Source organism: Boleophthalmus pectinirostris, unplaced genomic scaffold, assembly GCF_026225935.1.
Source record: "Boleophthalmus pectinirostris isolate CB_2022bp ecotype Guang Dong unplaced genomic scaffold, ASM2622593v1 HiC_scaffold_5, whole genome shotgun sequence".
In the NCBI taxonomy this organism is placed as follows: Eukaryota; Metazoa; Chordata; class Actinopteri; order Gobiiformes; family Gobiidae; genus Boleophthalmus; species Boleophthalmus pectinirostris.
The window spans coordinates 34,086,680-34,114,114 of NW_026571404.1; the positions used below are offsets into that span (position 1 = coordinate 34,086,680).

The following is a 27,435-nucleotide window of genomic DNA, read 5'->3' on the forward strand; positions in this document are numbered from 1 at the left end:
TTTAGTCCTGGAATGGATTTATCCAGTTTTAGTCCTGGTGTTAGTTCTGGTTTAGTCCTGGTTTAGACCTGGTTTTAGTTCTGGTTTTAGTCCTGGTTTAGTCCTGGTTTAGACCTGGTTTAGATCTGGTTTAGACCTGGTTTAGACCTGGTTTTAGTTCTGGTTTTAGTTCTGGTTTAGTCCTGGTTTAGTCCTGGACTGGATTAGTCCTGGATTTAGTCTTGGTGTTAGTTCTGGTTTAGAGGCGCACAGGAGGAAGCGCGGTTTACGCAGCGTACGCGAGAAAACACGGTCCACACGCGGCTCACGGGAGCACGTCGGTGTCCGCGCAGTAACTACGGAAGGAAACGTGGTCCGCGCGTTCTCAGGTTAATGACGATGATGAAGGTGTGTGTTTGTGTGTTTGTGTGCGTGTCCCCTCATGTGGCAGGTCTCTATAGGACAGTAGTGCAGACATCATGAGCCTATGCAGGTTGTTTTCACCAGTGACATTTAAGTTGTAGGCGATATTATATTTGTTATTTTCTTTTATATTTCATGTCGGGAGAATAATTTCCAAGACATGAATGCGTTTTTACCTGTGCACTGCTGACTCTGTTCTACTGGCTCTTCGACCTTGTCCATTGTGCGACTGACGCCGCAAACGTTAACATGACGTTTACGTCGCTCTTACTGCGTGCGTTTTGTGCGGGTTTCCGGCAATGAGTGGAATTACCGAAATAAAAAAATGTATAAATGTGTTTTTTGTGTGTGTGTGTGTATTGTTGTTGTCCCAACAACACATAAAAACAGGTTTTATAATAAAGCAACTCACATACAGAAACACTAAAGTTAGAGATTAAAAATGAGATTAACGCGATTAAAAAACATAACGCGCTAAATATGACTGTAATTAATTAATCGCAATTAACGCGATAATTTGACACCCCTAGTATTAGTATTAGTGTTGATGTTATGATGTGAGAGGAGCACCTTGAAGAGAAAGCGTGTGATCTGAAAGGGGCAGGGCAAGCGCTGGAAAGCCTCTTGGAACAGACCGATGTGAATGTACAGCTTGAACTGAGAGGGACTAGACCTAAACAAAGACACAATATAACAGTTAAGCATCAGACCATGACAAGTCTACAATTCAAATGAGACCTGGGACCTAATCTTCCCAGTTCACTCTTGTGCACGCTGTTGCTATGTGAGCCTACGGACCTGACTGTTTTAACATAGAAATATAATATATATAACATGGCATATTCTATTAAAGGCAGTGTGAGCATTGCACAGAATCTTGCAGCTAAGTGCAAGGAGGGTTGGAATAATACTGGGAGAGATTGCTAAATTGATGTAAATACAGACCATAGGAGGGTCTTCTCTGCCGTTTCCTGTGGGTTGAGCTTGCACTGGCGGAGTTCCAGTGTGTTCTGGTTGAAGATACGACCAAACTTCTCCAGATGAAAAAGCTCGTGTCCAGGAGGAACTTCTCTGATGGCACTGGAGAACAGGGAATACCTCTGCACGATCTGCCTGTTAAGCAATGGACAAGGATGAGAGTAGAACAAAAATATCAGATATGTACATTTTTGTTGTCAAATCAAAACCACAGACTGTATAAAGTGCACTAAGGTAGTGTAATGTCATCCATAGCGTTTGGCTCCAGTGAAATGAAACTCATGAGGCTAGCAGTTACGGGGTGAATTTGGAGCCGCATTCCATATTAAGAATAGGAATTTATTTATGAACAAAATACTGAAATAAAAACACTAGGATCATGTAGAGTGGGTTAATAAGAACAGTTTAAGACAAAAATGACAAGGCAGAGAGAAGGGTGACCATTTTTCAATACAAAGTGAATTGAAAACAGAATTGATGAAGCCAGAAGCGTGCTCATGCTCACTACCATTATACACTGTATAATTTAAACCCATCTAGTAGCATTAAAGGAGCACTATGCAACTTTTCTCGTGGACGGTTTGAACTGTCAGTTGCTCGTCTCCATGGAGATGTTATTGACAAAAGAGAGACAAAAAGAGGGCACCACCAGGCCAAGTTACAGGTCAGATGTGTGGAGAGGTAACCAGGGTTTTTTGCAGTATTTTTGAGGCAAGTTAAATATAACATCTCCATGGAGACAAGCATGTACGGAACCCCCACCCCGCCCCTACAAAAAATCTCATGCATTTCAGAACATGTTTGTCTAGACTGCAGGGTTAGCAGGTTTTACACACACATTGCTTAAAGGCCCTGAACCTGACACATTTGAGAATAATGTGTCTTGCCGCCGTACATATATTTTGTATAAGCAGCTCTTGAGGTCAAAATGTGTGTCTTATTGATGGATAATCAGGAAGTGTGTGTGTGTGTGTTTCTCTGGTGTGTGAAGGTTGTGAAAAGCACTTACAAACTCACACTCATGAATGAGGTATAACAACTTCAGACTTTGCACACAGTTTAAGACAATTCAGATGTTCACCTCGAGACTCAAGTTCTAGTTGTCATAACCATCTGTAAATATTGTATTGTATAGTATAGTATAGTGTGTGTGTGTGTGTGTGAGTGAATGTGGGAATGTCAGTGTCGAGTTAATCTGTTCTTACTGGTGCTCGAGGGACAGGGGCTCCTCTTCGTCCGCCTCCTCAAACTCTGCGATCCTCATCAGATCTTCCTGACAGGCTGTGAGGAGCTCCATCTCTGTTCCTTTTGCTCTGAGGTAAAGTTTTAAAAATGCATAAGACATAAAACTGTGGTTCAAACCGAAAATATGATGACAGGTCTCCAAAGTCTCCAACACTGACTTCGTTCTAGTGGTGATCTCCTTGAGCATCTGGTCCAGGCTGTTCTTGTAGTTGCCCGTCTTGGTGGTGGATAGTGTGTGGTGCTAATGACATGTGAAAAGAACATAACACATTTATGCATTACTAGAGGTAGGTGCAAATAAGGATTACATAAAATGTTTCTGTTTTTTTTTTTAATTTAATGAATACCAGTGTTTCCCATAGATTCCCGAGACTATGGTGGTACGAATAATTTACATTTTAATCCTTTCACTTCATACGATTTGTGGAGAATAAATGATGTTTATCACCTATAATTAATCTTTAAACAGTCCTTTTTGCTCAGCATACTCAATACTTTTGAGTGTTTATGATAAGACAATGGGCGACGAATTATTTGCTAGTGTATAGTGCAGGTTGTTTTTAGGCTATGCCGGGGAATTTTAGACTATGGGGGGCCACCATAGTTTCCCATAGAGCCTGACCGATATATCGGTTGGCCAATATTATCGGCCGATATGGGCACCTGGGAGCACATCGGCTATCGGCCGATATTTCACGTGGGCATGTGATACGTCGTTAAAAATCTTAGACTCTCTCCATTATGTTCATTTAATCCAATTTACAGACAGATAAATGTCCTAATATGTGGCTCCGCATCAGTATTTATCTGCGGTGTCATTTGTCTGTGTGTGTCCGTACTGTGCCTGAACACACCACAGAGTCGCGTCACTCACGTGTGTTTGTTTACACCCGCAGCGGTGTGCAACACTGAGATTATTTTCTTTTTACGGACAATCGGTTTGAGTCTAAATTAAAAAGACATTTATTAGTGCAGACTTGTGTTGTGAGAGGAGCCTGTATGAGCGGTGAGTGTTGGAAATATGTCGACTTTGAAGCTAGTTTTAGTCATTCGTTACGGGTTAGCTGCTATAGCTCCCGCACATAAACAGGCTGTTTTCTATTGGTCTATTGTAAAGTGACTATATTGGCCGTATATTTGTTACTGGACCTGCACTGATATGTAAATGAGCTGTGAATAGACGTGTGAATTATGACATTTGCGCATATAATTAAAGGTTGTATAGAGGATTTTCCAAGGAATGAGAAATCCAGCGACTGTTTGTCCTTTTTCAAATGTTGCGCATGCGTGAAACCACCCCCCTCCCCTACAGCTCCCTACGTAGAAACGCCTCCTCCCGCCTCCTCACTACACCAGAAACAGGTTTGTTTACAGCCGGTGCGCTGCACATGACTTGTAAACAACTAACTACAGTGTTGGTTAGGCAAGACGGAGAAGTGAGGAGCGGGGGGAGCGGGTGCGCGGACATTTCGTTCGCGGACGAGAAGTGAGAAGTGAGGAGCAGGGAGAAGAGCGGAGCGGGGAGAGAGGAGAGGGGAGCGGGAGAGGGTGCGGTGCGGAGATTCCGTGCCTGGAGAAGTGAGGAGCAGGGGGAAGAGCGGAACGGGCAGCGGGGACAGGAGCAGGAAAGGGGTGCAGAGAAGAGTGCGCGGAGATTCAGTGCGAATGAACTAGCTACAACACGCAGCAGCAAGCGGACTCTTTCTTTGCCTTGAAAATTACGTTTTCAGACATAGGATATCGCTTTCGTGTCCTGAAAAACGTTTGTCTAGCTCTTGGAAATAAAGTACGTTTTCATAATAAGCAGAAGTTTCCGGTCCAGGAGTAATTTGGCGACCAGTGCGTCAGTCTTTAGACTCTGCGTCTGCTTCAGTTGCGCCATCGCTGGAATGAATCTACAAGAATCACCTTAGTTTGGCTTCGCTGCTTTTCCCCTTGTCTTCTTTCAGCAATCTCAAAAACGGACTTTCTTTTGCGGCTAACTGCTCCTGGATTCTTGTCTGCCATTGCAACAAACTTTGTGCGAACTGCGAGGAAGATATAGGTCAAAAAAAGCCGATAAGAACTGTTGAGTTGGTGGAGTAAACAGCGTCTGTGCGTCTTGCTCTGTGGACTGCGTGACAGGCGTACATAAACCACGTAACGGCAGCGCGCAGGCAAGTCAGTTACTCTAGAAACGTAGGGAGATGATTGACAGCCTGTCAGCTAACAGATAACGAGGCAATGTCGTTATCTATTGGCAAATGTTTAGCTGGCCCCACCACGTCCAGAGTTGATGAATTTTTATTCTCTTTTTTTTGGTCATCATAATTACAAGGCTACTGCACCTCTATAATGCTATCATTGACAATTTGAAACAAAAAAAATCCTCCATACAACCTTTAATTACGGCGGCACGCACGTATTTACGGCTAAAGGCTAATAGCGCTACTTTCTTTACTAGTTATGGGTCGGTCGCGAACGAAATGGCTCTTATAGCCGGCTCTTTGAAGCGAATGACGGGAGCCTGATCCATATTGGGAGCCGTGTTTTCGCTTTCTCTCACTTTTTTTCTCTTCACGCTGTGTGCAGACTCGTGGGAGTTTGACAGCGGCAGCGGCTGAAAACGAAACTTTGACAAATTTGCGTGTACATAGGATAAAAAAAATAAAAAAAAACGAGCATATTTGGCTGTAGTTTAGCATAAAATAAATAAGTCCCAGTTTAGTCCTTTTTCAGTCCTGATTCAGTCCTGCTTTAGACGTGCTTTAGACCTGCTTGCAACAAAACAATCTGAAGAGTCGCTTGGGAGCCAAAAGAACCAGCAGCTTTTAGTGAACCGAGCCAAAAGAGCCGGTTCTCTAAAAAGAACTGGAATACCATCACTAGTGTCTAGAATGTGATGCAAAAATGCCATTAAGCCAACCTACTGTCTGTAAATATGATGTAAAGAGGCAGAATAACAATAAATGTTGCCTAAATAAACCCAATTTAAAATACACCAGAGCCAAACCTAAGTTTTTTAAACAATTCAACATTTACAGTGAATTTTTACATCACTAAATATATCGGCGATTATATCGGCTATCGGCAGCTCCAACTCCCATTATATCGGGTTAATATTGGCCACAGCAAAATCCATATAGGTCAGGCTCTAGTTTCCCCTGTTAATGGGAAACACTGGCATACATCATTAACGTATTTTTTGGACTATAAGTCACACTTTTTTCATGGTTTGGGTGGTCCTGCGACTTATACTCCGGTGTGACTTGTATATTAAAATTTTCAGACTGACAGCCGCAAGAGAGCGCTCTAGGCACGTGTGTCAGTATCTGCTACTCCTGTTACTCCTGTTACTCCTGTAGCACTGTACCTTCGCACTCTACTGCCCATGCCTCCTGTAGAAAAAGCCGCTGTCTCGCTGCAAATAGTGAAATATTCAGCCGAAAACTGTAATCGAGCAGCAGAAAGAATGTCTGGAGTGAGCGAGAAATTTGTGATTGACTGGCGGAACGCAGGAATGGAGAGCACAGCTTCACGGCAACCGGGCGGTTGCGCCATGTAACTTTCCTAGAAGTCATTGGATGAATCGACAAAGCCTGAACTTCAATGACACACTGAAACCATCCTGTCAGGATTCAGAAAGGCTGGAATAATTCTAACTGGAACTGATGCAGAGTCTATCAGCTACACAGAAGAGGAAGCGGCATGCTGTTTACCTTATGGATCTATGGTTTATCTCTGGAGGTCGCGCAGAAGTGACACCGAGGATGAAGAATTCAAAGGATTTAGTGATTTGGAGTCAGATCGTGAGTTTGGTAAACTTATGTGATGATGTTTATGCAATAATTATCTGAATAACTGTGAATATGTTACGTTAACATAACAGTTAACATATTCTGTTGTTATTACTATAACTTGCCTTTCAAGATGAAATGTCAGTTCCTGGTCCTGGTTTTCCCCAAAAAGTGTGACTTATAGTCCGGTGCGACTCACGTATGTTTTTTTCTTCTTGCGCATTTTTCGGCTGGTGCAACTTACACTCTGAAGTATATACGGTACTCAGAGATATTCTTTAATTGGCAGGTTAGGAACTAAGAGCCAAAACTTGCCTTGAAAAAGTTGTACTGATAAGGAAAAGGATCCAAGGCACAGTGACCAATTATATAAAAGTCCTTTAATACAAAATGGGATGCCTACGAGTTTCAACCAGATAGGTTTTCTTTAGGGCATAGTCAATTGGTCAGCATGCCCTGAAGCCTTCCGTTTATCGGTATAACTTTTTAAGGCAAGTTTTGGCTCTTTCTTAGCATATTCTATAATAAATGTTCAAAGTGAAAACAACAATGATACAGAAGAGAACACCATAAATGTAGTTTTCTCTGCATAGTCTGGTGTTTTTTTCTATGCAGAATAAGACAGGATATTTTATTGTCTGTGGAAGAAATGGTAGTATAAATATCACAAATTGAAGCAATCATAATTTTGGTTCAGTTGTTAATTAATCTTGCAGCCCTAATTATCATATTTTCTTTTAATCAAATTTAGCAATATTAATGTCCCATCCCCATTTAAAGCGTTTTAAAACCAAAAACCAAAACATCACTCACCAGTCTCTTGTGGTTGGTGTGGCCGGATGTGCTGGGCTCAGAGAAGGCCCCTTTCTCCGGTGTGTCAGGGGGCTTCCTCTTCTTCATTATTTCCTGTAGTGACACCAGTGGCTCCTCCTCACTGTCACTGCTTTGGGAGCTTTGATCGTCCAGGTGTAGATCCAGACTCAGATCCAAGTCCAGGTCTACAGAATCATCATGGGTCACCTTCTTCTGCCTCTCCTCCGTTTGTTTAACCGTCCCAGAGGTATTAGTATCTTTCTCAGTTTTAACAGGAACAATCACACGTGTCAAGCTGACTGTTGGCAATAAGATCTGGACACCATCTGGTATTATAAGACTACTATTTGACACTTTAAAAGAGGAACTGCTATGTGTTGATGTCTTCTCTTTATGCAACTTGGACACTGGAGTTTGTGCGTGGCTTGAAACTGACTGTTCATTTTTAACATTTACAATTTTAGCTTTGTCATCTGGCCTCGCTTTTAGATTAGATTTAATTTTCTGACCAGAACTGACAGTGTAAATTGGATCTGGCGTAAAAAGATCATTTAAATCGTCCAAAACTGGCTGCTGTTTTTTGGGCCGGCTGAATTTGCGACAAATTGGCGACCCTGTGCTTGCCTTCGCTGCTGCTTTGTTGCAATTCAAGTCCGCTATTTTGTTATCTCCCACCTGGATGACCTTGTGCAGGCTTTTGGGTTCATTTGGTGTACTACTACAAGAGGCATTGTGCTTGTTTGACAGAGCTGAAGCTGGACCATCCTTCTTCTTAAACTCTTCGTGCACCTGGGTTAGAATTCCACTTTTCCTTGATGCAGGTGTTAATACTATCACATTGTTGTTTGTGAATTGAATACAAGCTTGTGGAATGCAAGATTTGTCTGTGTGCGGTGGGGAGTGAGCAGCAGGCTTGAGTGGTTTTGCGTGTAGAGATTCGGTCTGTATGTGGGTTTCAGGTGTTTCAGGAGAGAGCTCAGAGTCCGGTAGTTTTGAGTGGGAGATGGGGACATGAGCAGAGAAGGGGAGGGTTTGGTTGTGCTGCACAGAGAGGAGACAGGGTTTCTTGGCATTGTCACCGTCAGTTCCGGATTCCCTGGGTCTTTTTTGCTGTGTGTCTCCTATGATGGAAGAGGAAGACCATTATCAATCAATGAATCAAGCTGTATTTAGGACTCCAGTGGGTCCATATCAAGGACGTAACAATAACCCAAATATCACGATAGAGCTGAACGATCTATTGTTTTGGACCGAAAATCACAATCTCAGACAACAAGCCGCGTTTTTTTTGCACTGCTCCTACCTGACCCAGGTTTTGTTTCGTCAACTATTTCACACATGTATGCATCATCATCAACATTCCTCTGTCACAGAAAGACCACCAATATTCCACTGAGTTATGTCCTTTAGTCCAACATCAGCGCACAAAAAGCATTTTTTTTGGTGCGCTGATGTTGGACTAAAGGAGTTTGCAAATTAACCATGCGGTTTTAAGTTTCATTTCTGTAAAATGTAATTAATGTGCGCAAAGCTGCATTAAACACATATTCTCAAACAGGCTGATGTGGCTCTATAAGGTTATGGTTTATATGTTGTAAAGATGAGTTTATTTATGCAGATTAGTAATAATAATATAATAATAATGATGATCATTTTAATATAAAACGTTAATGATTAATGGAAGACCTGGTTTAGACCTAGTGAAGCCCTGGTTCAGTCCTCCTGGGATCAGTCCTCCTGGGATCAGTCATTTTTTTAGTACTGGTTCAGCCCATATGCGGCCAAAAGTCTAGCATCTCAATCAGTGCTTCTTCTGCTCAATAGATAGTGAAGTGATGACGGATGAAGTGATGACAGATTTTTGACAGTAGTAGTCACGTGTTTCTGTGATGTTTGCAAATGTTCATGTGCAGTGAAACTTGCTTTAAAAAAAATCGTGAAATCGAAATCGCAATATCTGCCAGAAAAATCGCAATTAAATTTTTTTCTTAAAATTGTTCAGCCCTATATTACGATATCGTAATGTCAAAGTTCTCACAAAGATATCATGGGTTGTCACAATATATTGAATTATATTATATTATTTACAGCAGCTAAATGGAGATGGCATCATAGACTGTGATGTTTTGTTCCATTTTAATGCAGAACATGAAGAAATAAAAGTGTTATAAAGAACTTTTCTATCTTAATTCTTTGGATTATGAAACTAATATAGCCCCAAGTGTAGGCTTTTAAAAAGGAAAAAGTAAATTTTTTCTATTCTGTTAGTATCTCCACGATATCGCAATAAATACTGTATCGTGAAATGAATATCGTAATTGTATCATACTGTGTGATTTACATATTGGTACATCCCTGGTCAATATACAAAATTTATAAACGGACAGAAGACAAATACAACAGTAATAATGGCCTATATCATTATATCATTGCTCTACATGTAACTCTGTGGTGGAATACATACAACTCCCTGCAACTGTACAACAACTCACCATTATGTAACAGATAACCTTATGTCCTGTCAATCATGATCATATCTTTGAGCTGTTTCTCCTACAACCTCTTCTATATAGGTGAAATATATTTCTATTATTATATTTCTGCATTTTATTTTTACTTGTACATATTGGTAGTTTTCAGTTTTCCAGTTTTCCCTACTGATTAGACTGCATTTGCCATGACATTTTGGAAAGGTAAATTCCCAAATATAAAACCTGATCATTTCTATTAGTGACCAGACTCAAAACCACGCTATATTGCAACAAAAATATGCAGCTGAACAACATTAATTTCAGCTGCCACCTCAATTAAATAAATTGGTCTGTAGAATGTAGTGATGTCATCTGAAACCCAACAATACATTTATATTATTATGCCTTATTTGACACCAGTCTTTTGTTATTTTTGCTACTTATTTAGAATGTATTAATACCATTTATATTTTTTACTTTTTGTTATTATAATATATTGTGATGTGTGAGCTGCTGTGTGAAAATAATTTCCCTTGTGGATCAATAAAGTTTGTCTAAGTCTAATTGTTGGTGACACACTGCATACACTAACAACCACTGTCAAATAGATTTAAGAAAACCAAAGAAAAAAAAATTCAGCAACCACATTTTCAGGAACCTGTGATGTTCCTGTTTATGTGTTTGTGACTACCTCAAAAACTGTTGGTTAATGTTAGCGAGCGTGGGACTATATGTGCCTAATTTTATGTGAGATTGTTTTAAGTGCATATGACAAGTTTTTATGATTCTCTAATTTCTACTTAATTTGGGGGGATACTTGGTGTAAATAAAAATTTTAGTTTTACACAAATCAAGAAGCGTTTTGCAAAGAAAAGTTGAGCAATATGTTGAAAATTACAGGAAGTAGAGTTCTAAACACACTGATGACATCACACTGGAGAGCATTCTATCCAAAAGTTCGGCACAATTTACACACAAGAATCACTTTTTTCTGTTACTTTAAACATTATTTCAACAAAATTAAGGTATTTTCTTTTGTTTTTATTAATCAAACTATAATTTCCATGTACTTTAGAGCAGTTTTGGCCCAATGTATACTATGACTGATAGGTAACAACAATGGATTTCCCAAGTGTGATATCATGATATCATGATTTCCAACCAGTAAGTAAAGTTATAAAACCAAATTGGGGAAAAAAAAAAAGTAAAATCTTTAGTAAAATCTTAAATATAATAATCTTAATTGTGTTTTGATGAAATGTGTAGTCTAACCTGTCACAGAGCACAAATCATCTCACCTGTTACTGATCTACCTCAAATCAGTTTTTTAATGAACAGATTGTTCTAAAACAAAACACAGATTAAAGTCTAACTTGAGTAAAAGAGCTCCAGATACACACACACTGTATATAGTACAGGATACAACGTGCACAGATAGTCGATACGTACTTGTGAATGTGGACTATATGGAAACATTCACCTTGCTCTCATTTGTGAGGATGACATGCAGACAGTAGCCAAGACATGTCAAGGTAAATGCTTCTCACTAAGAAAGTTGTATGTCTTAAAAAAACATAATGACTTAATTATATGGAGCCTATACGTCAGTGTACTTAAAGCCCTATTCATAGGGAACTAGTTTTACATTTGTCTTTTGTGTACATTTGCAAGGGATAAGCAATGTCAGTAAACTACCTGTTTTTACATACTTTCTGGAAATGGTGAACTGATAAAGACAAGAAGCTTTTAATTCATCATGTTGTGCAAAGAAAATGTCCCCACGATAAATATTTATTGACCCAAAAAATATTGTTCCATCTAACATGTATTAAACTATGAGTCGATATACTTATTATCGGGACTTTTTATAGTCACACTTTCAGAAAATGAAGTGACATGGTCTGTCTGCAAGTGAATCCTATTAAAGTTTTACAACATGAATATAAATGAAAATAATAAATAAATGAATATATCTGCCACAGCCATGGCAGATATATTCATTTATAGAACTGATATTTAAATCAAGATATTTTGCAGATGATATCATCAAGATTTTTAAACACAATCTGACTAGAAAGATTTAGTTGAAATTACAACAAGTGAGCTGATTTGTGCTGTTAAAGAAGTCTCTAACACATAAAAATACAATAACAAGCTACATCTCAATGGGACCAAGAACACACACAGCTCCTGAAAACGTGTTGCTTGAATCTATTTTGTATTTTTGTATTTTTTTCTTGACTTTTCAGACGATCTTGAAAGATTTTTGACAGTGTTTGCTAATGTGTTCAAAGTTTCACTATGATAACTGCTGAACATTCTGTAATAGTCCTGAAAGAACATCACGTACTAGTGGGTAAACAGTTCCTACTTGTTTGCAGTGTATGTGAGGCGGTCTCTTCTTGATATCGCTCCTGGAGGGGAAATAAATAACTAGTATTAGTCATTAACCTTTTGTCTGTATAGTTAAAGACGCAATGTGTAACTTTCCTGGTGGAGGGTCCATCAAATGATTTTCTCATTGGAAATGCTACTGCTTTGTCCAGAATGTTTCACAGTATTGTATTAAAGGGATAGTTTGGATTTTTTGACATAAATCTGTATGGCATCCCCGTCATCAGTGTTGTGCATCCACACCGACAAAGTGTCCGGTGAGCCGAGATACTGGCCGGTTTTTGTGCTGAGGAAAGTAATTCGGCAAGTTGTGTGGGGACTGTATACTAAAGCGTTTTTCTTTTCAAAGCAATATGTGTTCAAAAGAGTGATACATTTGCATCACAAAACCATCGTCGCCAAAAAAGTCAAACCTCATAATCGCTTGGCGCTATTTTCTCTCCGTACGTACCACTGCGCCAGGTGATAGCCGCGCACGGATCCATCACTTTCTTCAGTTGTTCGGCAGTGTTTACATGCGCAGACCGCCGCCACGCGAGAGAGCTAACGAGAGAGCTAGAGCCATAAGTATATGAGCTTGTATAAGATACATATGAATATATCTAAAAAATGGTGCGAACTCTTGATTATCCAGGCTGTAACAACAAAAATCTGTCTGAATCTCCACGCACATTTCACTGTTTTAATGTCACGGACTTTGCGCTGAGGAAACTTTGGCTTCTTGTCTTTGGCTTCAATGTGGAAACGAAACCAGGTAAGAACGAAGAAGTGCCGCTATGTTTACAAGCAGACAGGCTCAAGAATCAGCTGTAACTCTGTGTGCAGTAAATCACTCAGTGTCATATCACCAGTGAAGCTTCTACAAAACATAACTTTATAAGTCGACTGTTATTACTATTATAAATGTCACGTACACTATTGGTAGCAGCTACGTGGACGTGTGGATGATTCTATGTTTCTATTAGTAGTCCATACTTCAGTCACAGTGTAGGCTCTATGTTCGCTGTATATGAGTTTATAAATGATGTGATGGTGATTGTCGCTCACTCGGTCTCTCACGGCTCCAGCTTCAACTTGTACCACTTCTCTGTCTTTTCTCTTTCTCTCTGCTCGTTCTAACTCCATCTGGTAAAATTCGGCATCAGTATAATCGGGTTCACAAAGATCTCCCCTTGGGTTTGTGGTAAAGGCAAAGTCTTTATTGTCGGTGTCATAATCAGACATGTTGTCGCTAACATTCCGAGCAGTAAACAAAGTGAACCAGGCTCATATACTTATGGCGCTAGCTCTCTCGTTAGCTCTCTCGCGTGGCGGCGGTCTGCGCATGTAAACACTGCCGAACAACTGAAGAAAGTGATGGATCCGTGCGCGGCTGTTACCTGGCGGCCGCGCGCAGTGGTACGTACGGAGAGAAAATAGCGCCAAGCGATTATGAGGTCTGACTTTTTTGGCGACAATGGTTTTGTGATGCAAATGTATCACTCTTTTGAACACATATTGCTTTGAGGAGAAAAACGCTTTAGTATACAGTCCCCACACAACTTGCCGAACTACTTTCCTCAGCACCAAAACGGGCCAGTATCTCGGCTCACCGGACGCTCGGTGTGGATGCACAACACTGATGACGGGGATGCCATATAGATTTATGTCAAAAAATCCGAACTATCCCTTTAAACCTTTATATCTTCATGGAGACCAAGCCAGATCTCTGGAGAGGCAACCTCGTTCACAGTCAGAATAAGTGTTTTTCTAGGTATTTTTTGAGCTGTAAAACTACCTGCAATTGCATAAACATAAGGTACAGCTGTTCAATGTCATACTGTGGAACATTCCAGGCAGAGCAATGACACATCCATAGAAACAAGCAGGTGACAGACCCCCAACCAAAAAGTCACATTGTGTAGCTTTAATATGTTGCCAACCCTTTCTGACCTGAGTGGGCATGAGGCTGTGTAAAGAGGGGAAGCAGGACCTCCTCTCTTGACCAGACATGGAGAATCGAGCACGGCCACTGCTGCTGCTTGTGCTCCAGGATTCTCGTTGAGGTTGGGGGGCGCTCTCCTTCCACCCGCCCGGGAGAGGCAGGTCACTGGGTCTGCGCAGCTCCACCATGGGCACCATCTCCACAGGACTGGGTTCAACCTAAAACACAGTTTTAGCACTATTAAAAAGTCCTGTATTGTACAAAATTGACTCATAATGTTCTGTTCCACCTTATGATGTCATGAAGCAGTAGTTTTCAAGTTAACAGCTACCTTTTTACCTTTAGTTTATTAGAGATAGGTAATTGCCATATTACTCTTATTGGAGATATCTAGGACTGTATGTGCTGCATGCTGGGACATTTCATCCAAAACAGTACTCTGGTTAGAGAGTTAAGATGGACCACAGGAATGGATTTGTGGAGCTGTACCCTCCTAGGACCTAGTGTGTGGACATATACGTTCAACACATTTTGGGTTGTTCAGGCACTTAATAGTTTTTGCAAATCATTATTCAATTGTGACTTTGTTATGTTCCATCAAAATTATTTAAACATAAAATGATTTTTTTACATATCATAGGTGAACATATAAATATAAAAATATAATTCTTTGTTCTTGCACTCATAAGGTCCCAATCAGCTCAAAATAACAAAGAGAAATCAATAAAGCATGTCATGCTTTTCAGCAGTTCGGGTCCTAGGAGGTTAATGGCCTTTCTTGTATCTTTCTGTTTGTCTGTCCTTTAATCTCTCCAACCCTTTCACTTGGTTATCTATAAGCACATTTAAATCACATTACCGGTACTAACTGAAATTAACTGTCACAGAGCTAGTACATATAATGAGCATATGAATAACTGTTAAACAATGACATTAACTGTCACATATAAATGTGTAAATTAGCATCGGAACATTCCATAACAATTAAAGAAACAATTAGATAAACTGTGGAATTTAAGGGTGTTTTTGTCTCAAATATTAAGCACTACTGAAACAAAACACAACTCCAGGTATGTTTTTGAGGAAGTAACAACATTATAGCATGGATGAAAGCTCCCAAGAAGCCATTTTGTGTAATACAGGGCCTTTAATATATTGTATGTTCTACCAATTTATTTACAGACGATGCTTTGGAAGATCAGTCAACTTTTCACACATACACTTCTGCAGCTGTATCACACCACGGCATGTTGTGTTGAAAAAGTACGCTCAGATCACACCACATAAACCACCACAGGAGGTTCACATGCTTCCGTTTAAAAAACACCAGTGTTCAAAACTAAACTCATGACATTTTGTCTTTTCTCTCGTTTTTACCTCACCCTCATCTATGGAGCCTCACTACAATTTACTTTCTTACCGTTTCTTTTCAGCCCAACAAAGTGTTCTCTTTTCGTCTGTTGTAGACAAAAGTAATCTAAAGATCTACGGTACTTAAAAGCGCAGGCTAGTTTTAGTATTATTAGTATCTGATATGGCAATGCTATTACACTATGACAGCTCTTTCATATTTAACTGCCTATCTCAGGTCAGCAACAATTTTTTTTTAGGTTTCAAATTTCACTTCCTGGTTGGAAATCATGACATCACACTAGAGATTTCTGTAACTGTTACCTAACAATAATGCAGTACAACAGGTCAAACCTTATGAAATGTAAACAGAAATTATCATAAGATTAACACAATTATACAACAACGAAAACAACTTTATTTTGTTAAAATTATGTTTAAAGTATCAGAAAATAGTTTCTCCCTCGTGTGATGTCATCAACTTTAAATAAAACTCTCCACTTCCTGTAATTTTCAACATATTTTTCAGCTTTTCTTCTCAAATTCACAAATGCTTCTTGATTGATGCCAAACTTCACTTACAGAAAGAAGAAAAGAATCATCAAAACCTGCAATTCAGTGTCAGATTGGTTTTGCAGGGTTGTATTTCACAACTCATACTGACAACTTATAATCACTGAAAGTAAGAAACTAAGAATGTGTATAGCCTCTATAATAGTTCTCTGGGTGGATGCTATTAAAATCACCAAACAAATACTGTTTAAATAAGATGCAAATGAGGTGAAAACTTCAACTGAACACACAAACAAACCAGATACCATTTCAATTCATTTCAGCAAGAATCGCAATTGCAAAACACACATTAACAGGACAAAATCTGAGCTTTCCCAACCTGACCAGTAACAAAGAAAGCACTATTATCCTGCATATTAAAGGTGCACTGCGTAACATTACTAGTGGAGGGTCCAGCACCTGTTTGTCTCCATGGAAATGTTATTGCTTTGTCTAGAATGTTCCACAGTATAGATTAAATCCTTCTATCACACTACTATTGGAATTCTTTTAAGTTAGCACCTAACACATCTAGTGGAAGGTGATGTGGTACCTGACTGAGCTGAACAGAGAGTGGAGTCACTATCACTAATCCACAGCTTCACCCTGATCCGTGCGCTGGCTGGATGTAAACAGACACACGTGAGGAAACACTCTCGCCTTTTTACTTTTAAAGAACACCTCAAACTGGATTAATAACGTGATTTTGTGGACTGGGTGTCATTATTTGCGGAGGACAATTTCTAAGGATAATGTGGATGAGATGCTGCAGTTTATATTTACAAAGTTTATGAGAGGTGAGTAATAATTATTTTCGCTATATGCAGAGTTTGTATCTTACGCCTCTGTGTCCGTCACTCTTCTGACCCTGACATTTTTTTGGCGGATACTGTAGCATTGCTGATGTTTGTAGCAGCTCAGAGTCACACTGACACCACACACATGCGGACCGCAGTGGCTTCAAAAACACAAACAAAAACAAAAGTCTGGTCACACTAATTGCAGCCAAAATCGGGCAAATTCTTCTGTAGTGTGTGGCGGCCTTTAATAATACATTTGCAGTGATTCACAATCACATTATGTATCTGTTCTGATCTGATCAGACGTTTCACCACTGCTGATCTAACAGTGATTTTAGCTCATTTGTATGAAGAAAAACAAAAACACCACACCACTTCAATCCAGGTTAAAAATACATTGTAACTCACATTACTGACATTTGTACCGAGTAAAATATTACCAGTTTGGCAAGGGAGTGGTTACCTGGCTCACACTGAACAGATTTTGAAACTTTGGTTTTTGAGCTTAGTTTTTAACATCATATCATGGGACTTTAACCAACAAAGGAGTGCAGCATGTACAGGTCAAAGGACACAATTAAGGAACGGTTGGATTTTGTGAAATGGGCTGTATGTTTTTCCTGTATCCATGGAGACCATGCAGGAGGCTAGCTAAGTAGGTAGCTATGGACATTTGAGATGCTGCGGGCTTTACACACCGTATGTGGCAACATATATTATAAATAGTTTTATGACAACATTATTGCCTGATCTGTTGGTTGATTGTAATGCAACTTGGAAAAAAACTCAGAGATTGAATTACAGTGCAAATGGCTCCACTTACTGGCCCTATAATAATAATAAAAAAAAAAAAAAAACTGCGCTGTAAATATTCAAGGGCTCATATTAGGCTATTTTCAGATCTCTGTTATACTGTTGCTTCCTCATCACAAACACACCTGGAGTTTAGCTTTATTCACACATGTCTAACACACAACCCTGTATATTTAGGCTACGTTCTTCTCTCAAACACTCTGTTGGACCTTGTGATGTCATATGGTAATACCGGAAGTGCTCCACTGTGTTTTTAAACTCCATACACCTTCACTTGAAACATGTGGATAATTTCAGCAATGGAATTGTCTATCTCTGTGGCACAAAAACTTAAAACGTAGCTGTTAACTTGAATACTACCACTAATGATATCACAAGGTGGAACAGACCATTTTGAGCTTTGAAGATGTAAACTGACTAATACTAAAGGCAATACTCCAGGTATGTTTTTGAGGAGGTAACAACATTATAACATGTCTTAATGCTCAAGAGTCAATTTTGTGTAATATAGGACCTTTAAAACTAACCACCTGAACACAAACGTGGATATCATGGTAATGGGGGTAGGACATACCTTGTCTCTGGGTTTGTCCTGTACAACTTCTGTGGACTTGGGAGGGTCTCTGTAAGGAAACATGGCGTGCCCGTTCGTGTAGTTTACGTGATTGACAGGTATGCTCTGAGGAGGAGGGTGCAGGGTCACAGGGCGCCACTGGGGAACAGGTCCATGCGGCGCCTGCGCTCTGGGACAGTGCTGCTGTGGCTGGTTATTGTAGTTTTCACCATCTCTCCGGCTGGGCGGATTGTAGACTGGGCATGGGATGATATTAAAATTTGGTGTCAAGATTATCATGGATAAAATAATATCGATTTATGATTATGATCATGATTATGAAAGGCACATTGTGTAACTTTTCCAGTGGAGGGCCCGTTAAATACTTTTCCTCATGGAGATGTTATTGCTTTGTCTAGAATGTTCCACAGTAAAGATTAAATCTGCCCAACTCAAGGGAGACAAGTACAGGTTACATTACAGGTCAGATCTGTGGAGTTGCTACCCTTTTCACAGAGAGAATTATTGTACTTTTGAGGAATAGGAACACCCATAATGAATAAATGTGTTTAATGTCTTACCATGAAACATTCTAGGCAAAGTAATAACATCTCCATGGAAACAAGCAAGTGACGGACTCTCCACCAGAGAAGTTGTACAATACACCTTATGGCTGGGATCTCCAACCTGTAGCTTGGGAGCTAACAGTAGTTCTCTACCCCTTTACAAGTAGCTTGGCAAAGGATTTCTGAATTATACATATTGTACTAAATAACTGAAATTTGATTAATTACCACTGTAAATGTGTTATTTTGACCTTTGTGCACTAATAATGGTTTGATGTTTTATTGGCATCTAACTGTAGCTCTAAGGCTTGCCCTCTTATATCAAATCAATTTCTTGCAACCACAAAAATGGGTAGCTCTCTGGCATTTTCATTTTGTAAAGGTAGCTCACCAGACACAAAAGGTTGGAGATATTATCTTATGGATATGAATGATTTTATTATGAATAAGTTACATATTTAAAAGGTGCATTATGTGGCTTTTTGGTTGGGGGTCCGTCACCTGCCTGTTTCTATGGATATGTAACTACTCAGCCTGGAATGTTCCACAGTATGACATTACACAGGCCTACGTTACATTTATTCAAAAACAGGTGGTTTTATAACTTTAAAATATAGAGAAAAGTACATTCTGACTGTGAATGGTGTCACCGCCCCACAGATCTGACCGGTAACATGATCTGGTTTGATATCCATAAAAGTAGAAAGGTTTAATACCATATTGTGAAACATTCCAGACAGAGCAATAACATCTCCATGAAGAAAAGGGTTTGACAGACCCTCCACCAGAAAAGTTACATAATGCACATTTAAACAACTCTCATAGTATTGTACTTTGTTATAAGTGAAACCACAATGATCTACAAAAGAACATCATGGATAAGCGTCTTTTTTCGAACCACTGAAACAATGGTGATTAACTTTATTGCCAATTAACACGATTATACACTACCAATCAAAAGTTTTACAACATCCTAATTTTTCCAGTTATTTCTTTCAATTCAAGTCGTTCACGTCTAATGAACAGCGTGAAATGGTACAAAAGGTAAGAACTGAACAGTCAGGCTAAAAAAAAAGATAAAAAAATAACAAACCATGGGTCCAAGGCCAAAACTACCTCAGGAAAAAAGAACAAGATGGTGCGCTTGAAAACATGGAGTGTCCAGCACAGTCTCCAGACTTAAACCCCCCTGAGCTGTTTTTGGATGAACTGGACAGAAGAGTGAAGCAACCTACAAGTGCCACACATTTATGGGAACTTCTGCAACATACATGGGAAGAACTTTCTGAACAATATTTGATTTCGACTGCCACAAAAGAATGCCACGAGCTGTCATATCTGCCAAAGGTGGACACTTTCATGAATCAAAAGTTTAGAATACGCTTTGGTCAGCAGTAAACAGTAAACAGTAAACAGTAAAAATGTGGAAAAACTGATGTTCTAACACTTTTGACTGGTAGTGTATAAATGTCCCACAAATGATTAATATCTACCCTTTTAGTCATGATACACGATATTATTTACTGTCCCATCCATACCGTAGCTGTGTTGGTGCTGTGATGGGTGATAGTGGTGGGGTCCTGGAGGGCGTGGAGGGTGACAGGGGTTGGTGCCAAAGCGCTGCCTCTGTCTGTGGTGCTGCTCTGGGCCGCCGTAGTGCAGAGAGTTCCCGTACGTAGGCCTGTCGAGATAACACAATTTGAGAAACAACTCTAAGAGGTGCACTGTGTCATTTTTCTGGTGGAGGGGTCCTCAAAACACTTTTCTTCATGGAGATGTTATTGCTTTGTCTGGTATGTTTCACAGTATGGCATTACACCTTTCTATCTTCATGGAGACCAAACCAGACCAAGTTACAGGTCATATCTGTGGAGAGGCGACCCCGCTCACAGTCAGAATGCCTGTTTTTCTAGGTATTTTTGAGCAATAAAACCACCTGTAATTGAATAAATGTAAGGTAAAGCTGTTTAATGCCATACTGTGGAACATTCCCGGCAGAAAAATCCCAGTAAACCTATTTTTAAATATACTGTATTGTTATAAAGGCCTGAGTTGTAACAAATATGTAACAGAGTTAACAAAAAATTAGCCACATAAAATTTAATTCTTAATTCTTATTAAATTCTTAAAGCCATAGAGCGTAGAATAAATAAAAGTGTATATAATATTTCTGTATATATTTTATTTTTACTTGTACATACTATACCATGTATATAATTGGTATGCCTTATTTGAAACCAGTCTCTTGTTATTTCTGCTACTTATTTTGAATTTAATATTAACATTGATATATTTCGCTCTTGGTTATTATAATATATTGTGATGTGTGAGCTACTGTGTCCAAATAATTTCCGTTGTGGATCAATAAAGTTTGTCTAAAGCCGTGCTCACACCAAACACGAATGGTACGAATAAATCGCATCAAATGACCCTAGTTTGCCGGTTGACTCTTAAGTCATTCGCTTCATTCACGTGTCCTGGTCTCTTGAGTTTGGGAATTTGGTCGGGCAAGTAAATCCGCTCTATTCACTCCAGAAGTGCGGCTGCACGGTGTCCTCTGCATCTGTTTTCATTTTGAAAAATGGCAGACTTGAACTACATCGACCGGGACTGAGACCGGGACTGAGACCGGGACTGAGACGGGACTGAGACCGGGACTGAGACCGGGACTGAGTCCTGGTTCAGTCCTGGTTCAGTCCGGTTTGGTGTGAGCATGGCTTAAAGGTTGTATGGAGGATTTTTCAAATTGTCAATGATAGCATTATAGAGACACAGTAGCCTTGTAATTATGATGACCAAAAAAAAGAGAATAAAAATTCATCAACTCTGGACGTGGTGGGGCCACCTAAACATTTGCCAATAGATAACGACACTGCCTCGTTATCTGTTAGCTGACAGGCTGTCAATCAAACTCCCTACATTTCTAGCGTAACTGACTTGCCTGCATGCTACCATTACGTGGTTTACGTACGCCTGTCACGCAGTCCACAGATGCAAGACGCACAGACGCTGTTTACTCCACCAACGCAACAGTTCTTAGCGGCTTTTTTGACCTATATCTTCCTCGCAGTTAGCACAAAGTTTGTTGCAATGGCAGACAAGAATCCAGGAGCAGTTAGCCGCAAAAGAAAGTCCGTTTTTGAGGTCGCTGAAAGAAGAAGACAAGGGGAAAAGCAGCGAAGCCAAACTAAGGTGATTCTTGGAGATTCATTCCAGCGATGGTGCGACTGAAGCAGACGAAGGGTCTAAAGACTGACACACTGGTCGCCAAATTACTTCTGGACAGGTAACTTCTGCTTATTATGAAAACGTACTTTATTTCCAAGAGCTAGACAAATGTTTTTCAAGACACGAATGCGATATCCTATGCCTGAAAACGTAATTTTCAATGCAAAGAAAGAGCCCGCTTGCCGCTGCGTGTTGTAGCTAGTTCATTCGCACGGAATCTCTGCGCACCCCTTCCTGCTCCTCTCCCCGTTCCGTTCTTCTCCCTGCTCCTCACTTCTCTGCGCACAGAATCTCCTCGCACCACTCCCCTCTCCTTTCACCTCTCCCCGCTCCGCTCTTCCCCCCGCTTCTCACTTCTTCTCCGCGCACCCCCTCCCCCCGCTCATCACTTCTTCGCCTTGCATAACCAACACTATAGTTAGTTGTTTACAAGTCATGTGCAGCGATGAGTACTTGTTTTCTAAAAACCAACCTGTTTCTGGCGTAAGAAGGAAGCGGGAGGAGGCGTTTCTACATAGGGAGCTGTGGGGGAGGGGGGGTGGTTTCACACATGCGCAATATTTGAAAAAGGACAAACAGTCGCTGGATTTCTCGTTCCTTGGAAAATCCTCTATACAACCTTTAAGTGTAAATCTATGGCAGAATCTCATTTCTCTTTCCTCGCTTCCTCCTCCTTGGTTCCACTCCTCGATTCTGCAGGAAATAGATGAGGAAGTCCCACCCATAGAGGAGACACGGGGAGAATCAAAACCAATAAAATTTGACACTTGAAACGTCCCTCATGTTTATTCCTCCCTTTCAAAGAGAAGGAAGCGAGGAAAGAGAAGTGAGACATGGCGTAAGTCCAAAAGTGACTTTTAGCAGACCTACCTGTGAGGCTGGTGGGGGAAGCGGTTGGGGATCTGTGAAGGCTTCATTGGGGTCTCCTGAGTGAAGGCGGGGCTGTGCTGCGGAATATAAAGGTCCCTCACTGGAACAGAGACAAGAGGGTTCATGTTAGGATTTCTTAAGTAAATGCTAAATGATGCTAACAATTGAATTACTAATACTTTGAAGTAAATTCCCTGGGGGTCGATATCCTGGTTGGGCCTTTAATTGGATGTAATAAGACTATTTACAGGCTGATTTTGGCAAAGGAAAAGGAAATAAGTGTCATTTTCCATCCCTACCTACAGACTGGCCAAACTGGGAGAAAAACAGTGAAATTTCTTCTTAAATCTTTAATAATTTTAACATGGGCTTATCTTCAATTATAAAAGCATGTTGGGTTCCCTTTTACAGACTTTAGGACACATCTCACCTCTTTCCACGAAGAAGATAAAATTATCTAATCACAACTGCTTGGCCCCTGAAAAGTGTTTAGTACATCTGGGCTTTTCACCACATAGTTAACAGACTGCACTAACCATCACCAAATCTGTTAAAGCCGAGAACATCATGTACTACTACCTGTGTACATAAAAGTCAGTGGTAGATATCCAAGTCATATGACACACAGCCAACATTGGGTCTGGCAAAAACTAGACTGGACTTCAATCTCTTGTGGTTTCTCATCTATTTTACAGTGTTGTTTCCTCATCACAAACATGCCTGGAGTTGTGTTTTGTTTCATTCACACATATTGAACACGCAAACCCTGCATATTTAGGCTGAGTTCTTCTCTCAAACAGAAAACACTCTTTTCTGCCTTGTGATGACATGCAGTAATACTCCAATACAGGAAGTGCTCCATTGTGTTTTTAAGCTCCACACACCTTCACTAGAATCATATGGTTCATTTCAGACCTGGAAATGATCTCTACTGAACAAAAGGTAAAAGGTAGCTGTAAACATGAAGACTACAGCTTCATGACATCACTAAGTGGAAAAGAGCATTTTGAGCTTTGGAGATGTAGACAGACTAATAATGCAAGGTTACTCAAGCATGTGTGTGTGAATGAAACAAAACACAACTATTGGGCGGTAGTAGCTCAGTTGGTAGAGCATTTGCCCACTGATCTGAAGGTTGGCGGTTCGATTCCAGCTCTCGACAAAAAAAAAAAACCATCACAGGTTGAGCAGTCAGATCCACTGACCCACAGGTTGGCTGGTGTGATTCCAGCTCCCACAGATGAATGCTGCGTTGTGTCCTTGGGCAAGACACTTAACCCACCTTGTCCACAGTGTCTGCATACACTGGTGTGTGAATGGGTGAGTGGTTCCTTGCTGTAATGCGCTTTGAGCACCTTGAAGGTGGAAAAGCGCTATAGAAAAATTTGACCATTTACCATATATTATGATGTTACCTCATCAGAAATATTCCTGAAGTTGTGTTTTGTTTCATTCACACACACATGCTTGAGTAACCTTGCATAATTAATCTGTCTATATCTCCAAAGCTCAAAATGCTCTTTTCCACTTAGTGATGTCATGAAGCTGTAGGAATGTTTCTGATGAGGTAACATCATAATATGACTTAGATCATACGTTATGTAATTATGTCACTCATGTGAGCTTTAAGAGCAGGTTCTATTCTGTCCTTTGTGATGTTGAAGGAATCACACATTTTTGTCAGGGTTAAGAGGCTAAGAGGGTGGTAAAATATAGATACTTTGCAATGACATCACACTGAGAGTTTGTTCTGCATGCAGGTCTATGGAGGAATGTTCAACAGATCACAGATCTGTTTAGGTACCGGTATTTGAATTTAGAACAAAAAAGTAGCTTGGTAGCTTGTGGCTGTAATGTTATTCTATAGGACTTGTTTAGCAGCACAGCAGCTCACTTGTTATTGATACTTTGTAGCTGATGTCATCTCATGTTAGAGGCTTTGTTAGATTTATACTCGGAGTTTTTTGCGAGAATTTACATGGAATTACAGCAGGTGATCTGGAAGACACGATGAGGTGAACTGAGATAACTTGCCCCAGGGATACGGACAATGTTTGTTTTTAAAGAAGAGTGCTGCTTTTCAGTTCAAATTTGTTTACTGATGCACCTGTTATAAAAACTAGCATGACAAGTCAGGCTGCTCTGGCAAAAGTGAGACAGGGGAATAATGAAATACCTCACTCCAGGGACTTTTGGATGTGTTTTTGAAGGATTCCAACCAGTTTTCAAGATGAACTCATAATATTCTTGCTTTGTGCTTTGTTTTAGGCCCGTATAGAGTTTGGGATTGACTAGGGTGACCAGATATTCAAAATTAAAAAATGAGACACACCCAGGTTTAGATGGTTGGTAATAATAAAACTGAAAAGAACGCTAAACCTCAATTTTTTTTTTCCTCGATTCACATGTGTGCCTGTATTTAATCTGTGGGATTTCTGTCATTGCTTTTTTTCCTCATGCTTATTTTTCAAGCATGGTTTTCTGTATTGCAGCTAAAAAAGGGCAAAATGTTGGCCCTTTACTGCTGGTGGGTAACAAATTATAAGGGATAACTGGGACATTTCTATAAGGATTGTCTACCCTGTCACCTTAGGATTAACTATCAAAACACAACTATAAGCAATATCCACCATAAAGGCACATTAAGCAAAACAATATGAAAAGTAAACAAGAGTTATGGATTAGGGCTGCAGGATCACAATCACAACTGAATCAAAATTGTGATTTGAACAGACACAATTCGAATAAGCTGCAATTTTTGAAGTGCCATAAATTCCTGCCATTACAACCATTTGCCTTTTGAAATATGCTGCCTGAGTCCTGGTGTCTGACTGATGGATTAGCTCGTGATACCTGCTGCTGTGGTTGGCGTATCACCTTCCTGCTCCTCCATTCCCATGTCTGCAACCGTCTGAGCCTCGAGGCTGAACTAAAGTGTCAGTGTGCCTTTTGTTCATTGTAATTACAACTCGAGACACTAGAGGACACAACTTATTAATTAAGGAGTCTTTTCATTGTACACTTGATTTTCCCTTTGTTATAATTTATTTGTATTTATTTATGTCAAAAACTGGGCCTTCATTTACGGTAAATAATAATAACCGCTTAAAATTCACGGTTTCACATCTTGGTTATTTATGTTACTTCCTTTCTACCATAGGCTACAAATGGGTTCTAACACCTCCACAAACAATACAATATCCGGTTTTATTCAACATAAAAACTGCTAACCCAGTACTTTATATCTGTACAGACATGTTCTGAAATGTGATTCTTGTATTCAGTTCATATTACAATTTTTTCCCTAAAATTTTACGAGCAATTACCAGACCATTCAAAAGTCTTCCAAGTTTCGCATTTAGCATCTTAAATACAGCACAATGCCAAGCTCTGTTGTTAGTGTCTTGTAGGGCTGGGCAGCTCATTGTGGTTTAATTTAATCAAGATCTTTGGGAGACTGTCCCATTACTGCCTAGTGCCTACATGTAGTAGTCAGATCTACAGTCAACGCTGTGGTATGCCTTTATGTAATGTCTTTAGTCTTTGGAATGGAAAGCATGGCATTTCTTTAAGTTTTGCCATTTGTCTCTCTCACAAACACAGACAGACAGACACACACACACAGAGTTGCAGTTAAGTTTGTTTCAGTTCCAGTGTACACTGTAAACAACTCCAGGAGCATTTGACAACATTTGAGAGAAGACTGAAGTCTGAACTCTAACACAACTAAAGAATTGCAAGCATTTCCAAACATGAAGTACTGGTCTAAACTACAGGCGCAACAACATTTTTCTACCATAGTGATAGAACAAAGGTTGCATCCTGTGTGCCAACTCAAACTGCAATTTTGATTTGATTTGATTGAATTGTAATGTCAGCTAACATTTTGTGTTTTACTTATACAAAACCACATTTATAACCATAATAATTTCTCTACTTGTTCTGCAAGTCTGAAATGAATCGTGCTGGTTTATTTGGTTGCAAGCGTGAGCTGGCTCGTTTTAATTGCTAGCATTACCGTTCGCACACCCTTTAGGGCATGTATGGACAAAAATCCCTGCAACGACTTTATATATTGACCTCACTGTACAATAAATTAAACTCACCTTTACTCCCTGGAGAGAAATGTTCAGAGAGTATCCTGCAATCAGAAGACGAATTGTCATCTGTATGTGCATTTAAAAACGCATTACTGTATCCATGATAACCATAGTAACTACAGTAATAGTAATAATAATAACAATAATCCGAAAAATTTAAGCTGGGCTCCATGGCAACTGTTTCATGCATGCCTCAGATAGACTTTGAACGTTTGGAGCGCGCTGGTGAAGTTTCAAGTGAGCTAACGATGGGAGGACGCACGCTTTTTGACAAACCAATCACAACATGACAGCACCGCTTCCCCTAGTCGCACTGTTGCGGGTTTTGTTCTCCAATTTCACCCGTGTTAGTTGTTTAGATGTGCAGAACAAAGGGGCAATGTGTCATAAAATCCCCTAGCTAACTCATGCTTCAATCACTTTAGCTATTTTTGTGCTAAACATTAGGCTAGTTGGTAAACTTCACTAGAAAACTATGTAAATGCCTTTTATAAATGACAATTCACGTTATGAATTCATGTTATGTATATGGTAATGGATGCATGTCATACTAAAACATAAAATGATTCTTTTTGATGCATTTGAATAAAAAAGTATTTT

At 39.8% G+C, this 27,435-nt stretch overlaps 1 protein-coding gene across 6 annotated transcripts in view; it reads right to left on the minus strand.

The window, feature by feature from the left end:
- The window catches only part of slf2 (SMC5-SMC6 complex localization factor 2), a 37,577-nt gene that overhangs the window by 9,798 nt on the left and 344 nt on the right, over positions 1-27,435 (minus strand). Inside the window, exons 1-11 of one of the 6 annotated variants that reach the window (XM_020929216.2) lie at positions 26,842-27,067; positions 22,736-22,835; positions 20,176-20,318; positions 18,093-18,328; positions 14,012-14,221; positions 12,057-12,099; positions 7,215-8,335; positions 2,784-2,866; positions 2,586-2,693; positions 1,348-1,515; positions 973-1,075 (exon numbers count right to left, since the gene is read on the minus strand). In XM_020929216.2, coding sequence (XP_020784875.2) covers positions 973-1,075; positions 1,348-1,515; positions 2,586-2,693; positions 2,784-2,866; positions 7,215-8,335; positions 12,057-12,099; positions 14,012-14,221; positions 18,093-18,328; positions 20,176-20,318; positions 22,736-22,835; positions 26,842-27,025 — 2,499 coding nt within the window. In that variant the 5' untranslated portion in view covers positions 27,026-27,067. Of the gene's footprint in view, positions 1-972; positions 1,076-1,347; positions 1,516-2,585; positions 2,694-2,783; positions 2,867-7,214; positions 8,336-12,035; positions 12,100-14,011; positions 14,222-15,423; positions 15,666-16,746; positions 16,860-18,092; positions 18,329-20,175; positions 20,319-22,735; positions 22,836-26,841; positions 27,068-27,435 lie in introns of those variants that run through there. The other 5 variants (XM_020929208.2, XM_020929224.2, XM_020929232.2 and 2 more) reach the window with 5 other exon arrangements.